At 42.3% G+C, this 17,357-nt stretch overlaps 2 protein-coding genes across 5 annotated transcripts; one reads left to right on the top strand and one right to left on the bottom strand.

Annotated features, from left to right (window-relative positions):
• Nucleotides 1-187: 187 nt before the first annotated feature.
• On the bottom strand, nt 188-11,440 carry gsr (glutathione-disulfide reductase). 4 transcript variants are annotated; one of them, XM_023958978.1, is made up of 13 exons: nt 10,955-11,214; nt 10,298-10,463; nt 9,488-9,514; nt 9,120-9,208; nt 7,006-7,075; nt 6,754-6,901; nt 6,306-6,360; nt 6,133-6,232; nt 5,794-6,045; nt 3,992-4,103; nt 1,109-1,240; nt 892-1,025; nt 188-802 (listed from the first exon to the last, which is right to left on the bottom strand). In XM_023958978.1, the coding sequence occupies exons 1-13, from the start codon at nt 11,008-11,010 to the stop codon at nt 653-655; spliced, it is 1,491 nt and encodes a 496-aa protein (XP_023814746.1). In that variant the 5' UTR covers nt 11,011-11,214; the 3' UTR covers nt 188-652. The 4 variants fall into 4 exon arrangements, with proteins under 4 accessions (XP_023814746.1, XP_023814747.1, XP_023814748.1 ...); XM_023958979.1 differs by lacking the exon at nt 10,955-11,214 and adding an exon at nt 11,354-11,440 and having other exon boundaries at nt 236-802; XM_023958980.1 differs by lacking the exon at nt 10,955-11,214 and adding an exon at nt 11,350-11,435 and having other exon boundaries at nt 236-802.
• A 130-nt stretch (nt 11,441-11,570) lies between these two features.
• Nucleotides 11,571-16,751, top strand: LOC105354844. Its single transcript, XM_011479870.3, has 2 exons — nt 11,571-12,138; nt 12,352-16,751. The coding sequence occupies exon 2, from the start codon at nt 12,475-12,477 to the stop codon at nt 14,923-14,925; it is 2,451 nt and encodes an 816-aa protein (XP_011478172.2). The 5' UTR covers nt 11,571-12,138; nt 12,352-12,474; the 3' UTR covers nt 14,926-16,751.
• Nucleotides 16,752-17,357: the final 606 nt, after the last annotated feature.

Raw genomic sequence — 17,357 nt, 5'->3', positions numbered from 1 at the left:
TCCATTAGAAATCACAATAGTATATATGAAAGTAAAAATAATTAATAAAATGTATTTTTTCTATTTAGAAATTTTTGTTGGCATCTTATTTGATTCTGAACCATATAAAACACGTAGAACGCAATTTATGAACTTCTAAACAGATTTAAGCCCAGAATATCAAAATTAAGAACAAAAAATCCAACACTTTGGAAAAAAGTTGCAGCTTTATTAGAGTTTAAAACGATGTATGTTATTTTTTTGGTAATAAATTGGTGCCTCAAAGCATCCGTTTTATAAGATCATTTAACAAATGACTGACAAGTCAAACACAAACACAAGGAGAGAGGTTACCTGACCCCCCCAAAGCAATCCAACAAGTGCTGGTGAATCATCACTTCCGTTTCACTCATTCAAATGGAATCCAGAGTGTACAATCATGACTCAAGACCCACAGTAAAGTCTAAGGGGACCATACTTTGCTCTTGGTCCGTAGAGATAAAGTAGAAAAAACAATTGATACAAAAAAGGTCACTTAAATGAGAGGAAATGGAAGTGTGCAATGAGTTTCATAAAGCAAGTGGTCAAGCTTATGTGAGGTGACTCTTTCCTGCTGTGTTTGTCTTGGCTGCTGACTGAAGGAAACAGGGGAGGCGCGGAGATTGTATTCGCTTTAACGCATCGTCACAAACTCCTCGGATGAGGTGGGGTGGATGGCGACCGTCTTGTCAAAGTCTTCCTTAGTGGCGCCCATTTTGATGGCAACGGCAAACCCTTGCAGCATCTCATCACAGCCCAGGCCCTGCATGTGCAGGCCCACCACCTGAAGACGTCAGACGCACAAAATTATGCAGAATTTCTGTAGAAACGGGAAGACAGTAGTTTTTTTTGTAGGACAGAGATAGCTCCTACCTTCTCCTCCTTGCCCACACACACCAGCTTCATGATACATTGACTCTTCCTGCGTGTGATGGCATGATACATCGGAGTAAAAGAGGTCTTGTAGATCTTTACATTCTCCTTCCCTTTGGTTTTGACGGCCTCCTCTGTGAGAAAAGCATGATAAAGTGCTGGTGAGCAACAAACATCTTCACAGCTGTGTCTTTGTGGATAAAGGCCTTGGACTCACCCTCTGTGAGGCCCACAGTACCGATGGGCGGGTGACTGAAAACCACTGTGGGAATGCAGGAGTAGTCCAACTTGGAGTCCTTCTTGCCCTCGAACAGTCTGTGTGCCAGCTTTCTGCCTGCAGCAATGGCAACTGTCCCAACAAGAAACAAAGCATCCTTAAACCACATTATCTTTGCAGCAAAAGCATTCCCCATCGTTGAAAAGTTTGACAAAACCTTGGAAGAAAAAAAACAAAAACCGCCCATGTAAGATCAAGAAATGCCCCAGTGGGATCCGGACAAAGGACTTTTAAAAATCTCATCAGAATATGAGGCTGTTTCCAAGATATAAAGCTCTGTTCACACCGCCCTCAGCAACGCGCGATCAAGCAACCACTCTCTACGAAAAGTCTATGTAAACGCACGTGTATGCGCGTTTCAGGTTTTAGTGTTCAAACGCGTCGCAACCCACGTTTTTACGTCAGTTTTCATGTTCTACGGACAAAATGTATGGTCAATGAACGCGCATTGAAAGCGACAACAGGTTGAACTTTGACCAATCAGGGACTCGGATTTGGCAGTGACAAATGGATGTCGCTCCTTAAGTCCACTGAAGTGCTAAATTGATCGTGGAGGAGAAACGAACAATTGCAGTTTGTGTCCGGCCGGGATTATATCAAACCAAGTCTTTCATATTTTGGAATAGCTTTGTGGAAGAAAAAATCTGGAGCGAGATTCACAAGATATGCACCAAGCCTCTTCCAACCGTAGGTGGCAGACATGCGCTGGTAAACAGTAGAAAAATAAAAATAAAAAGAACCCCTCCCTGCTGGTCCAGTATGAACACCATGCAGTAAAAGGTTCAAGAACGCCATTCAGCACGTTCTGGAATGCACCTCACATGGATCTCTAGTTTTGAACGTGAGCCCTATGATAAACAAGGGAACACCGTTATACAAAAAACAACAACAATAGAATGATTCAAAACGTCTGGGCGCATGAATGGATTTCAGTCTGTGATGACTAATGAAGCAGTGCTTCAGGGTAGACTGTAGGCCCTGAGACACTACAGTCCTATTTTCATGTTTGAGGTTTTTATAGTGCCACAAAACTAAAGCGAGAGGATCACCTGAGCGACCAACGTCCCATTTCACATTGTGGCATTGTGCTTGTGACTAGATCTGTGACGGTGTTGGATTTTTCATCACCGCGGTGATGAACCACCAGGGGGCGCGGTGTCGCGGTTAACCGCAGCCCCCCCCCCCAAATCCCCCGGCGGCCGCATCAGAAATAAATACAATTGCAACGTAGTATTCTTTATTATAAAATAACAGTAACAACTAACTACTACCTAACTAGTGAACTAACTATATATAAAGCCCATATAGGTGTTGTGGATTGACTGTGACTGTGGGGAGCGCTGCATGTAGGAGGAAGGTGCGCACATGTGTGTTGGGGGTGCGTGTTGATCCCTCTGCAGCGGACCGTTCTCTAGCTGCACGCGAGCCTTCACCTGTGCTCTTTGGTACACACATTTTCTCAGAATATTAAATATTGCCCAGTAATAAACAGACTGCAGACACTTTGTCACTTTTCCGTTAGCCATGAAGAACACGGGGCAGGAGGGTCCGCCTTTGTTTATACAGACACATAACGTTACGCTGCAAAAAATAGTTCCCAAACAAACCATGTAGTGATATTCATGGAAATCTAACAGCGCGCGTTCATGTTTGGAGTGAAGGTGAACCCTAATAACCCCCCCCTCCCTACGCACACAAAATCCTCCGGCGGGCGGCCGTGTCGCGCGCCCTTAAGAACGCACGCAGCTTGAAACCGAAATGAATACAATGTAAATTAACAATTAGAACGCGGTAAATTTGTCATATTTCCTCGCGAGACGAAAACTTCTGTTGTAGAATGAGTTTGTGTGCTTCTGAAAGCGCGCTCCTGTGCGTAAAGGGAGCCGCGTGGCACGTGCAGCGCGGAGGCACCGAGAGCGCGCGCCTATGAGAGAGAGCGGTGGGAGAGAAGGAGAAAACAGTTTGAAAGAAAGAAGGAAAGTCTGAACACAGGACTAGCAGAAAAAGTCAATTATCAGGAAAGATGAATGTGTTTAATGTGTTTATTAAAGCTCCATTCACGCGCCATATGCAAAACTTAACAAGAAAAACAAAAAACGTGCGGTGATGCGGTGATGACCTCATCACCGCGGTGATGCGGTTATCGTTACAGCCCTACTTGTGACAGGGTTTCACCGATATAAAACCATGCGTTTCTTTTGGAAACAGAAAATGACTACTTTGGGGAAATATTTCATTAAAAACGGAATTTTGTTAACGTTTTTAATTTTAATGGTGCGAGCAACTAATGAAAAAGTGTTAAGGGATTCTTACAATCCAATCCCGGATCGACCACAACTAGTCCTTTAATACTGGAGCTGTGCTGGCAACATGCAGCAAAACATGCTCTCTGAACTATAGTTTAAGCACTTGATGTAATTCCAGTGGATTCTGCAGAGATTCTGCTGCAGAATCCACTGGAATTGCTATAATCGCGTAAACCGTTGAAGAGTTACGGCAATTGAAAGAATGTCAACACTGGAGCTAAAGCTCACTGTTGAAAGGTTAAGCAATTTCTCTGTGGGGACATTGGAGGAGTCATCTATTTTCTTTTTTTATACCAGGGCTGAGCTTCAAGCTAAATGTTGTGATTTCTTTTTAAATCAGAAGTCCATATGTCTAATGTGTCTTCACTGTTAGAGAAAAAGAAATGATGTCGATTATTCAACGGATCCACATCCATGCAAAACGTTGTTGTTGCTCTGGGGATTTGTGGCATAGTTCAGGACAGAAGTCAGCATGAAGACACGTCTCTCAGGGTTTCTGTCAGTCAGTTTGTCCTACCAGGCGTGAGTAGAGCTTTGCCACAAACATCTCCCACAGCATAGATGCCAGATCGAGTGGTGTTCTGGAAATCGTCCACGATGATGTGTCCTCTGTCGTCGGTGTCCACGCCCTGCAGGGTGGGCATCAAATAGGACAAGATCAAACTGCCTTCACGGGCAACTTTAGCAACAATAGGTGTTTATCTAAGTAAACAAAACCAGAGGAAACAGTCTTTAGGAAAGAACACAAAAGCCAAATATTTTTTATCTAAATGATTTAATCTTGATGTTCGTTGTGCTTTCTAGCCTTTTAGATCCCTGCAATCTGCCAGAATAATCCTCTCAAAGTGCGGCTGAACTTCACTCAGATCAGACAGCAGCAATCTCTGCACCACTTTTTCTGAAGCTCACATGCTGCCAGCAGCGCGTCATGAAGTCGAAGCCGACACGGAATCACGTGAAATGGAAACTATGATGGAGTATGACGGCCACCATATAAAGACATTTGTAAAATGAAGTGGTAGAAAAGTCAAACATTCATGAGAATAAAGTCCTAAAAATACGAGACACGGTCAAAATGCTTTTTAAATGAACTCAAAGAATTATGAATAACTGGGCCTCTTCAGAAGATTCTTGACCCACAAGGAGAGGATTTCCAGCCGTTTACGCCGTCGGCAGCGCAGAGGTCCAAACGCATTACGGCTCATGGCTTCCTGTGATAAGCTAAAGCCGTATGGAATCACCATAAATGCATTTTATTTGCCACGTCATCTGGACGGAGGCTCACACCGTCACCTTTATTTTTGAAAAAGCATAGCTTTTTCCTGATAAAATTACGACTTTTTCCTCATAATTTTAGGACTTTGTCCTTGTACATTTTCACCCTTTTTCTTATACTTTTACAACTTTATTCTTGTGTATTAATTTCTTATGTTTATTTTATGCTGGCCCTAATACTGTCGTAGCAAACAGCTCTAAATTGTAGATGCATTTGAACCAAAAGTTAAATGAAGATGGTGTAGAAAGGAATAGGAGGGTTAAAGCGGGTAAAACCAAAAATAATAGTAATAATAGAGATTATTACTATAAAATATTCTAATAATATGATATATGTAGCCAAGTGGAGGAAATGTAGGTACATGGTTATGCCACTAGGTGGCGTTTCCTGAATTTTAAATGACTAGTTCAGCAAGGAAAGGATGAACTCTGAAGAGGGAACAACGGTCGGACCGTTATTTGACAGTTATTTTGATCTGCGGATTCAAGACGGTTGAAACCTGACGTGAAGAGCCGTTGACAGACGTCAAGAGGGTTAACAAACATAAAAAGCAGTGCTCGACGGAGTTAATGTGGCCGGTGTTCAACTTCGCTGTCATCCTTGTTACAGTTCGGGCCACAGACCACCTGCTGTAGTTATTTTTGTGTACTCTTTTCCTTAAATTTGATCTTTTTCTCTCTTTTTGTTTTGTTTACACTTGTTTTCTTTCGTGATTTTGGAAGATCGGAAAGTGACTGGCTAAAAGAAGAATCCAGATGGCATAATAGATTCACAGTTTTTTTGTTTTTGTTTTTTTATCTTCCTGATTACCATTTTTTTTATCTGAAATCCTGAGTTACATTTTTGTTTTGGAATAAAGAACCCAAAGACAGTTTTGTGTCCTGTGCAGGCTTGATTTCGCCAGGCTACATATAGGTGCACTACATTTGGCTCAGTTTTGTAGAATAAATATTACAAACTTTTAAAAATGATCTTGTTCATCTAAGTGTGCATTTTTGAAGTCTAGTAGGTTTTAATCTAGAGAAATGCGAGCAGACTGTTACCATGGCACCGATGTTGAGACCGGCCGTGTTGGGCTGCCTCCCGATGGCCCACAGAAGGCAGTCCACCTCCTCAATGACGCTGATCTTCTCATCGTTGGTCTTGTCCGGGTCTTTGGTGACGATGGTCACCTCCAGGCCTTTCTCCGTTTTACACACAGACTTCACCTGGGAGTTCTTCCACAGATCAATGCCGTTGTTCTGGATTTCTTTGGTGCAGTTGGCGCTGATCAAGGCATCGAAGTTTCTCAAAACCTACAGAGAGAAGGGCGAGTTCACAGAGACATGTTAACGCACCGGTCGGCGGTCCAGAACCATGCTCAGCCGCTCTTTGCTTCTTACTCCTGTCTGTCGGATAATAAGGGAGGTTTTGGAGCCCAGGGTGGACAGAATGCCAGCCATTTCCACAGCAATATAACCAGCACCCACAATCACACTGCGCCTATCGGGGAGACCAGGTCAATTCAGACTCTGATGTCAAACAATACACAACTCAAGAGGAGTCAAAATCTCACTTTGGGAGGGTCTCCAGTTCAAAGAAGCCATCACTGTTGATGCCCAGGCTTGCCCCTGAAATGACAAAACCGTTTGATACCCCTTAGTATAAATTATTAAAAGAAATGTCAATCCCACACCAAGGAAAATTGTGTTTTTAGCATATTCTTGGAGCATTTTTCTGTTAATGAAACACATATAAACAGAAGAGCGTGTAAACAGAACGCTCTCAGCAAGGGGGGAGGGGAAGAGGGAACAGGCGTACTCAGCACAAACGGCCCCGCCCACAACTCAGGGATGATTTTCTAGTGAACTACTTCCACTCTGCAGAAATTATGTTCTAGTCCTAGTCAACAACAGTTTTTTTTTTTGGCAAAAAAAAAGCAAAATCGTAATTAAAAGACCACTGGAAACGCTTTTTACAAAAGATCAAAAGATGATCGTGTGGGTTTTTAAATCTTGGTGTACCTGGAACTTCCTCATCACTCAGAACAGAAGGCTGCCCTCCAGTGGAGATGAGGATGTGAGGCGCTGTGTATTTTTTCCCGTTGACCTCCACGGTGGGCTCAGCATCATCTGTGAACCTGGCGTAGCCTTGGATGAAAGTGACTTTAGCCTGGAGAGGAGAAGGTTAAAAAGAACGATAAAGTCCATCATCTCAAAAGAAACAAAGAAGGTGAAACCTTTCAATAACTTAAAAACAAAGAATGGTGAACAAACCTTGTCTAGATTGTTGCGATAAATGCGATTTAGATGTGCTATATATGCATCCCTTTTGGCTTTAAGAGCTCTGCAAAATAAAATAAAACACAAAAATCATATCAGCAAGACTGAAAATACTCGTCATTCATGATCCGTGAGTTGGGATTTTTTTACCAAGAGAGCAGAAGATGCTCCACTCCAATTTAAACCAGTCGACGAACATCTGTTTAGAAGGGTTGGGCGATGTCACTTAAATTGGCAGTTGACGACCATCGGGATGGACGATGATATCGTCGGGGGGGAGGGATTGATTTTTTGTTATTATATAATTATTCTTCTTCATTATTTTACCTTACTACTTCATTTATTTTATTTCCCAACTAATGACTCATCTGCGGTGATCCAGTTTAAACTGAGGGGAGTGACTTTAACAAAAAAATAAAAATAACAAGCAAAATAGAAAAGAAGTGGTCCGCTTCTGCACCTGATTAGTCAAGTGGACCGGTGGACTGAGCGACCGTGTCTCTGAGCAGAACAGACGGACTTGGTGTTTGATGGGAAGGGAGGATGCTTTGTTACGTGTGCGCTATGTGTGGGAGACTTCGGACTGCGATCCGTCCCGCAGCTCAAGGTGAATGAGCTACCGAACTCAGGAGAACCGGGTCGTCCGGTAAAAGAGTGTGTCCGGCCAGAGCTCAGACCGTCAGCTCACACAGCGGCTCTGTTAATTGGGGCAGGGTGTGTGAGCTTAAAGCAGAAATTTCGCTCAGTCCTTAGAAAACGTTCAAACAATCACGTGGATTTGTGTTTCCAGTCGTGTTCCGACAAAATAAAGGCTGATGTTATTCCCACATATTACGTTCAGCCAAGCTGCAGATTGCAGAATTTCCCGCATGGATTTTATGTTCATCAAAGGCTAAATGTTGTTAGCGCGGGTGTTAGCCTCTCTTAGCCTGGCTTATTCCAGCTCCGTTCTTCAACAGAAAAAGCACTGACCACACGGATTAAAATGAAAATGATGAGCGAACAGACGCTTCATAATAACCGTAACATTAATAAAAGCACGTTTAGAAGATCATCTCGCATATTACGGAGCTGCCAGATATCTATGTATGTAGCCTCTCAGCGGAACTCATTTCCTCTTCCAGTATTTCAAACACTACTGCGCATGTGCGAATGATTTACCCATGTGAACGTTTGTTATAATCAGAAAAAGTTTTTCTGGGCCCATGTACACGGTTGAATTCTAATCCGACCATTGATCCCATCAAGATATTTTTACATGTAACCGCGGCTTATGGTGTAGACTCACAGCGTGGCGGGGGCGTGGCATCACGATGGTGAGACACCATCGTGATGTCAGTCAGCCATCGGCACAACCCTACCGTTTAGTTTTATTTTTTGGGTAATTTTGATGTATTGAAGAGGTTTCCAAGCAATACTAAACTTCTTAAATGATAGATTATATTCCTCTAATTCGGAGCTTTAGTGCCTTCAAATTACAGTAACTCTTCAACCGTTTGTGGAAAAAATTTCAATGGATTATGAAGTGGAGAAAAGCAGCTTTGAGCAGATATGGAACACTATACTACTGTAAAGTGTTGCAGTTTAGCATCGAAATTCTTAACTTCGTAATCCGTTGGAATGTTAGTAATTGCGCAGACAGTAAAAAAATGACAGTAGTTTAAAGAGCGTCTGTTACTTGCTGCGGCCAGCGACGGCTCCGCTGTTAAATGGTTAACCTCCTCCGTCATTTAACAGTCAAATTAAACATAAAACAAGCTTTTGAGGCCATCAAAATAGATGCACTTGTCAGTTAATTCCCAGGTTTTTAAAGGCTGCCCTTTAAGTGTTCAGTTACAAATGTGACTGACTGCCTCTTTTGTTCAAGCAAAATCCTGGTCTACATGGACACGCCTGAAGGAGTCTCAGGCCGTCTAGAAATTCAGGAACCGCTCCTTTAAAAGTGCTTTCTTAACAATGACTCAGCAATGATGTGTGCAAAGATAGAGAAGTGGGTAAAAGTGGAGAAACACGGCTACAGTTGTGCTTTGATTTGAACACCGCTGCGATCCAGGAAGTGCCGCAACAGCTTTTGAAAGAGCTCGTGGTCGTCCTGTGTCGACACTTACTCCCAGCTGAAGCGAACGCTTCCAGTCTCAAAGCCGTAGTCACAGTGGTCGTGTAGATACTCTGCATGAACAGCTGCATTCCACATAACCTAGGAGAAAAAATACATTAAACTAAACCTATACATCTCTGAATATTTGAGTTTGGATTGGGTGGAAATTTGATTTATTTCAAGCAATCAAAACACATAGATACTAAAGAAGAAAAATTAAAGCTAAAGAGATAAATCCATAAATCTACATCCACATACACATGTATTTGATGCCATTGTAATTACTCCTATTGTGCTTTCCTAAACTATTTTTTTACTTCATTCCATTCATATATATATGTGTACATATGAAGCAACAAGAGCAAAATAAAAATGTACCTTCTTAGGAACACAGCCAACGTTAACCTGAGAAATTGTGACACAGCACATTAGATAAGTGTCATTGAAGAAACATCAACACAGTTATGGTGTAACAGTATGAACATTATTTTAACACTGTCACACTAAAATCAGTGTATAGCTCTTGTGTTTGGTCTGCACACCCGTTTCATGACTTGCACGTTCAAAATCAGAGTGTTTGAGTTTTTGTTTTCTCATAACTCGTTCTAAAATACACTAAACTGCTTTGCTCTGTTTGGACTAAAAGTGCAGCAATAATTTTTTCTTAGTCGCATTAGAGGGAAATGACGTTGAAAATGTTTAAAGTCACCAAAATATCAGCCATGAGGAGAATAATTCCGCTCTGTAAAATGTTCCTGGGGTTATTTTCTGCACCTGTAACCCGTCAGTCTAGATTGGGAGCGTTCTCCTTCATGATGAACTCAAAAGCAACAGAGATGTTGCTTTTGAGTTCCCGATTTCCCCCCAGATTATTCACGATTGGCCCTTTAAATGACCTTGTGAGGAAGTCTACTCATGAGAAGACATGGATCTGCCTCCTAACTTGTTAACAGCCTTTTCAGTTCATCCTGATCTTATAACAAACCAGCTGGAAACACATTCAGTGAGTTTGACCACACCTGATCGGATCCTGTCCATACTTTGTTATTTGAATGAATGGGATGCATTCCCTTTGAACTTTTTTTTTTTTTTTTTTTTTAGGAAGGGTACAGCTGGTCCTTTTCACTCTAACTTTTAAACATGCGTGAACACTTCGTGTGATTGCAGTTATGCATATGCTTTACTCACGCAGGTACCTCCGAGTTTGTGACTCTCGATCACGGCGGCGTTGGCTCCGAGCTCGGCCGCGCGCCGAGCACCGGCCAGACCTCCAGACCCGCCGCCGATCACCAGGAAGTCGAAGCGGGTAGCGTCAGATTCCGAGGCCATGCTGCTGCGGCGGAGGACTCTGAGTCTGAGTAAAGACGAGAGAACGAAAATAAACTACTTTCTCCTTAGCGAACACAAACTGAAACTGCAGGCGCGCGCGCAGGTTAGCAGGACTGATGTATCCAGGAAACGGCGGAGGGACGGAGGCGCGCGGGCCGACCCCAAAGTGAGGGGTCACGTGAACGCCCGTGCTGAGTCATTGTGACAGGCAACAATAGCGTGCACATCCCAGAAACAGACTTTTAGAATGGTCACGGCGGTGCTCACAGGAGCCGCGGTATGGGGACTACAACAATAACAGAATCAATTTGTATCCGTGGCTCTATAATATTAAGCTAATATTGAATTTAGCGGATCCAGCCCTCCTGGACAAACATCATGAAGGACATTCTCAACTATGTCAACAACACAACTAACGCACGCGGTTTCAAAACAAACCGACAAAGTTGCATTTCTCAGTCAAGTATCACGGGATGATCCGTGAAGATCAACTTCAACCCATCCCGTTAGACTCACCTTGGGAAAGACAGCGAAACAGAAGGAAGCAACCTGCAGATTTTTTTCAGAAGCATGACGTTCTATGACATATCACCTAAAAATGTCAGCCTTGTTGATCTCTGTCACACAACACTCGCTGTCCGTGAGGGACGAGGCTTAATTATACCCCCCTCCACATAAAAGCATGAAATCACTTCCTGTGGCTTTAGCTTTGTAACGCACAGTTTACAATGGCCTCTACGTACAAATGAGCCTCTTAGAAGCGAAACAAACTGTAATGGGGGAGTCTGTTTGAAAACCAGTGTAACACTGAAAGTTGTCCGTTATATTATTTTTTATTATTATGATTTATTTAATTATTTATTTTTGGTCCGGGGCATTTCGCTATTTTCGTAGCAAGAAGGACTACTCACGTACATCAACGCTGGGTGAATACGAGCTTTGCGTGGCGTTTCTTTAAGAATCAAACGAACGGTTCGCCATGTTTATTCGTCAAAACAAAAATGTCTAGACTACCGCTTCCGGTTCAACCCTTCACATTAAGACCGGTTCCAAAGCGATTTGGATTCGTCAGAAAAAATACACGCACACGTTTTTTTAAGCAAAGCGTTAATTGATTTCCTTTAAATGTGAAATTATACTGAACACAGAAGGATTTTGTAAAAATAAATAAATTAATAAATAAAGTTAAATGAAAAATAACAATAAAAGCATTCACAGTGGATTTACATTGCTGAAAGTACAAGGCAGTACTTTTGTGGATTTAAAGTTGTTCTAACTGTAAGGGCAGTGATATATAGTACTGTTTAAAACACCTGTCAGTTTATACGCCCATCTATTTGACCATGCTTTTATTTCGAAAAATATCAGCTTGTTTTCCGGAACGTTGCACGGACGCTAGCAGTCGGCTAATGACAAGCTAACCTAGAGCGGTTTGGTTTGCTGCGTTCACAAGCGCCGTTATCACGTGAAAATGTGGTGAATTAAGGGCATTTATCTGTTCAGAGAATATTCAACAAACTAAAGCTTCCGTTTCGTCGCATTTAATTAGTAGGAAGTAGGAAATTGGAGTCGTTTGTTAACCCAAACATTGGAAAAACGGAGCGTCGTCTCCGAGATCCTCCTGCTTTGGTATTTCAAGGCCTTTTCCAACCGTTCAGAGGGAGACAGCTCGGGAAGGAAGCTTCAGGATGCCGACTTAGGTAACGGAGTTGTTAAATAATGCATTTATTTAAAAAAAAATAGGCCATTATTTACGTTTTTAAAAACAAAAAATAAATACACTGTAGGAAGGGGGAGAAAAAAGCTTGATGATCTGAGCGAGGGGGAGGGGCTTAATGGGCCTCCTCTCGATGCTCTGTGGTCTGCAGGATTCACTCACCCTTGCTGACTCCTGTCCTCTCTGCCTTTCCCAGGTGGACACCTGCCGCGCAGATCATCCACTGCGTGTCAGACAGCTCTCCTAAGGAACCGACCCTGGGAATTAACTGAAGATGGATGTTTATTTTGTAGGATAACCAGGTGATCTCGCAGTCACCATGAAGCCTGTCAGCTATCAAAGCATGCAGTCATCTTTGAATGGCGGGCATCCTAACTTTACGTTGGACCGGCTACTGAGCACTTCAAGCGTGAAATACTGTGAGAAGTGTGGCTTTGCCTCGACGGACGCCGCAGTGTATAAGAAGCACATGATGGAGCACGCAGAGACGAGGTTTTACTGTTTCATTTGCAACCACGTGTACGGCAGCGAGGCAGAGCTCAGCGAACACCTGCAGCAGCATACTTCAAAGTTCCCGCTGAAATGTCCGCACTGCGGACAGGGATACATGAGAAAGCGATGCCTCGTGAAGCACATTGAACGTTTACACACTAAAAACATTAACCAAGGACCTGCTAAGCCCGGTGTGACAAAAAGTCCCCTGGTTTCTGTCCCCAGTGCCTTAACAAGTGCATCAACTGCTGATCGGTCACTGCTTCCCCCCGTTGTCCATGTGACAGTACCCACCCCAATCGCGCCCGCTGTCAGACTGGGAAAGGATGAACAAAGAGGGAAAACACTTAACTCTAATGTGTCAAATAACGGCAACATCGAACACATGTCGGCCTTGCAGGGTCTCATTCAGCACAATAGGGCTCTAACGGTCTCTCTGCCCGAGGAAGTGTCGATACCTGCAGGCTGCCTGGTTGAACTCATGGAGGTGAAGACGGTCAACGGGACGAAGGAGCTAAAGCTGAGGCTCATCTCTAAACAAGAGAATGAGTCTGTGATAAAAGAAACAAGAACTGCAGCTTCACATAATATTTTACCAGAGAAACCACCATCGTCTACGCTGCACTGTCCAAATACATCGCGGTCCGTGAGCATGGGCATGTGCACAGTCAACAGGAAACCGTGTGAAATCAACGTGGAGCGTCCCGCCGTCATCCCAGCCAGCGCTCCCAAAAAACCTTCGATTCCAGTCAGCAAAGAGACAAGTGGATTGAAAAGAACATCGCCAGAAATAATAAATCTGGAGGCTGTCATCCCAAACAAGGTCTCCAAAAGCCTCCTCAATCCTGTCAGGGAAGGAAACAGTGGGTACAGACCAATCAAATCAGCTCCTGTGAACCATAACACCGGCCCTCCTGCTGTCATCTGCAGCAAGGTGGTCAGCAGGCCGAGTACCACAACAACACACGCAGGCAGCTTGGGAAATGGTGTACTTCCGAGGGTGGTGGAGGACAGAAAGACTTCCCTTTTAGAGCATCCCAAGAGTATCGCAACCAGGAGGCCATCTGACAATATCCGGGACCCATCCGCTGCTGTGAAGGTGGAACCAGGGCAGATTCACCTGAAGAGCAAGCCGGGTAAAGAGGTGGGAAGCTTGAACCAGCAAAACAGGCCAGTTTCTAAACCCTCCAGTCTTCCTCTCGTTACAGCTCCACAAACAAGACCTCCTTCAGTTTTAGTCGGCAAAGAAAGCGTTGCCAAAAAAACCTTTCCGACTTCAAGGAATCTAAGCATCAGACCGTCAATACAAACATCAAGTTCTACTAATCAAACAAATAGAAATATGTCATCTTGGATCCAGGAGGCTAAATCCAAAGAGATGGCAGGAGGATACATGTCACAAACACAGAATTTTCCAGTAATTTCTTCTGTGTTTTCGTTAAGCGAGCAGCCGCAGGAAGGCCAAGGTTTAATGCAGCCACTGGTCATGGCTCTGCGAGGAATAGTGATGGATAAAAACCATGTTTCCTGCAGTCCAACTCAAGACCACGGCGCAACAATAAATGACACAGAGCAAACGTGTATGGCTGCCTCATCAGAGCAGCGCGTTAACAACGTTATTAAACTTACACCCTCCACCTGCAAAGTGTTACCGATGGAGAAAAAGAGTGAGTCTGTTAAAGAGGAAGAGCAGGATAAGAGCTTTCAGCATCCACCTGTTGTGGTCCATAAAGACACTCCCATTAAAGAGGAAGGAAGTGTGATTGAAGCAGCAGGAAAGGCTAAAAACAACCATGCTTTGGCTTCAGAATCACCAGAGTGCAAAGAATCTAGATGTTCCTCTAACACGGAGGCACCGGTGGCCGCAGAAAACAGACCGCCACAAACGGGCACAAGTCAGGATGTTATCTCCTCCAAGTTTTTGACTATCTCTTTAAAGCGAGTTCAGGTGGGCGTGTGGAAAAAAAACAAAAAAGGACCCAAACTTGGAATATCCGGATGTAAGCCTCGGGTACCTGGAGGTAGCCTCACTGACTGTACCGTTATTTATCCAATGCCACTGAAGAAGGACCAGCCGGTGAAAAGACCGGGTCCCAACCAGCCGGTGGTGGTCCTGAACCATCCGAAACCCCGCTCCTCTGCAAAGGGAATGAAGGTGGACTCTGTCGCAGACACCTCTGAGGCCGTCCCAAAGTGCCAAATCTTGAAGATGAGACTGAGCAAAGTGATGGGAGAAAAATACGAGGTGATGGGATGCACCGTCGGCGGTTTTCAGTGAATGTATTGTCCACGTGTGGATGTAAATCTGCAATTACCAGAAGAAAAAAAAGTCGGTTTTAACGATGGTGGTGTTATCTACTCAATATGAAGGCTGTTATTTTCCTATAGAGATCATAAAAACCACAACCGATGTTGTACCATATGTAATATTCAAGTGCAATGCAGGCTTTGATTCCAGGCCTTGGACTGAACACACAGATGTATAATAGTGTTTGAAAAATTTGTCAACTTGTCTGATGTACCGATGCATGTTTTTTATTTAAAACAAATGTTTCTAAACTGAAAATTCTCTAAAGGTTTACCTTTCCATGCAGCAGACTGAAAAAACCACAGTTTCAATGAGTGTTTAATGGTTGATGTTATGACTTATTTCTACGTCCCATTTCACAGGAAATATTAGGCAGGACAGCTGTGTTTAAGTATTATTTAAGTAACTCAATCGCGGGCAAAGTGGAAAGAAAACACTGTTTACCTGTGTTCATAATCATGGGTCTGTGTGTTGGGACAGTTTGTCATCATTTTGGTCTGTTGCTGATGTTCATAGACCCCCATAGAGGATCTTAGACCGGCCCAAAGCAGATTTTAAGTGCTGCAAAATGTGTTGGATTCGGGAAAAACATCAAACACACAGAGCCTTATTCTGATATGGAAATAATTTTAATTGACACTCAAAAGTGTACTTTTGTAGATGAATCTTCCTGTGTTTGTTTTTGTTACATTTCTTTTTGGTTTTCTGTTAATTTTGTCTGTTATGGATCAAAACTTCACATTTTTTCCTCTTGTCTGATCATTTTGGAACCACAGGCTATTGGAAGTTTCTGGATATTGATCTGAATGTCAAAACTTTTTTTTCCCTATAGATGATTAAAAAACATGAGAATACTGACAGAGCAGGCAACAGAGTTGAACAAAAACAGAATACTATAACCTTCACTTGTAAAGATATTAGGTAAAGGGAAATCCTTGATGGTTACTACACAACAACATACACATTTCTTTTAGTTTCATCTCAAGTATTGAACTTCCCTGTCCTCCGAACTGTGTGTTGTAAAATAATTGCTATCAATTGACTTGGATTCATATATAGTTGTGGCTATATTAGTCATCAGAAGATCATCAAATGGGTGAACTGCTGCAACAGTCAGGAAGCTGCTGTCTTGTTTGTGTTACCTGCTGTAAAGACACTAGCTGTGGACATTTTTAAGCGCTCCAACTTTCTTTTCTTTTTTTTTTTTTTAAACGTGTCGTCAATATGACAACCATAATCTGATTTATATTCAGGCAGCATTGGGACACCTTCATGTCCTTAATATAAAGCTATGTTTAAGGTGCTAGACATTTCAATTTCTACATTTTGTTTGCCCATTTTTTTTGACAAAACAGTGTAAACATAAATAATACATATAAATATATATATATATTTTGCCACATTTCAGAGTTTATTGTGATTATGGCGACAAATCTAACAAGATAAAGACCTGGTGGGGACTGACAGCATTTACAGCCACACTCATGCTGTGCAGTCCCTGTTGTGGATTTTTTTCGTTGAATGTTCTTACTGGACATGTTTCCCGGACTTTTAAGATTTTCCTCATTTGTGCGAGACAGAAGTGTTGTTTTTATTACATTCTTCGTGTTTATTAATGTTGTGCTCAATGCTTTTATAATAACACTTATGTAACGACTTTTTTCTATTAAAAAACATGGAACGTTGAACTTGGATTCTCATGTTTTTCTTGTGTAAATAGAAATCAAATCGTCTAATGCTTTTTAGAATTGAGTCATGTACAGATGAAGTTCATATTAAAAGATTCGTGACAAGTAGATTGTGTTTGTTTTTGTCTTCATTAGGAAGCTACAGAATGAACTCACAAGAAAGTGCGACATTTAACATGGCAACCGCCTGCGGCTGATGGAGAATAAATATTTCCCAAAGAAAATTGTATCTTTTTTTTTGTTTTGTTTTTTTGGGGGGATTTTTTACTTTTCACCCTAAAATATATCACAAAACAAGCAAATGTTCTAAATTACCAGGAGAATTTCATAGAAGATTTGAACTTCAGCAGGACACATGAAGTTTTACTAGAAGATGGTTTTATTTGACCCTAAAAAATAAAAAAAGAATCACAACTGAACTTCAACCATACACCTGTAAAATAGGTCAACATAATTACTAAAAAAAGAGAAACAACTCAGACTGTTAACCAAAAATTAACAAAAACACAAAAAAAATGAAATATGGATTGTCAAACCACTTGAAACACAGAGGTGTAAATATAGTCAACCAAGTAATGACCAAACCATTGACTGTAGAAGAGAACTGGAGTAAGGGAGTGTGACGTCACTCAAACAAAATGTTCTAATTTCTGTTCCCAATAAATCAAGTCAATTCAGTCCCCATTTTGTTGCAATACAAATGGTAATATCTTG

Source organism: Oryzias latipes, chromosome 10 (assembly GCF_002234675.1).
Source record: "Oryzias latipes chromosome 10, ASM223467v1".
In the NCBI taxonomy this organism is placed as follows: Eukaryota; Metazoa; Chordata; class Actinopteri; order Beloniformes; family Adrianichthyidae; genus Oryzias; species Oryzias latipes.
Note: the sequence above shows the minus strand (reverse complement) of the source record. Positions and strands in the feature narration are given on the sequence as shown.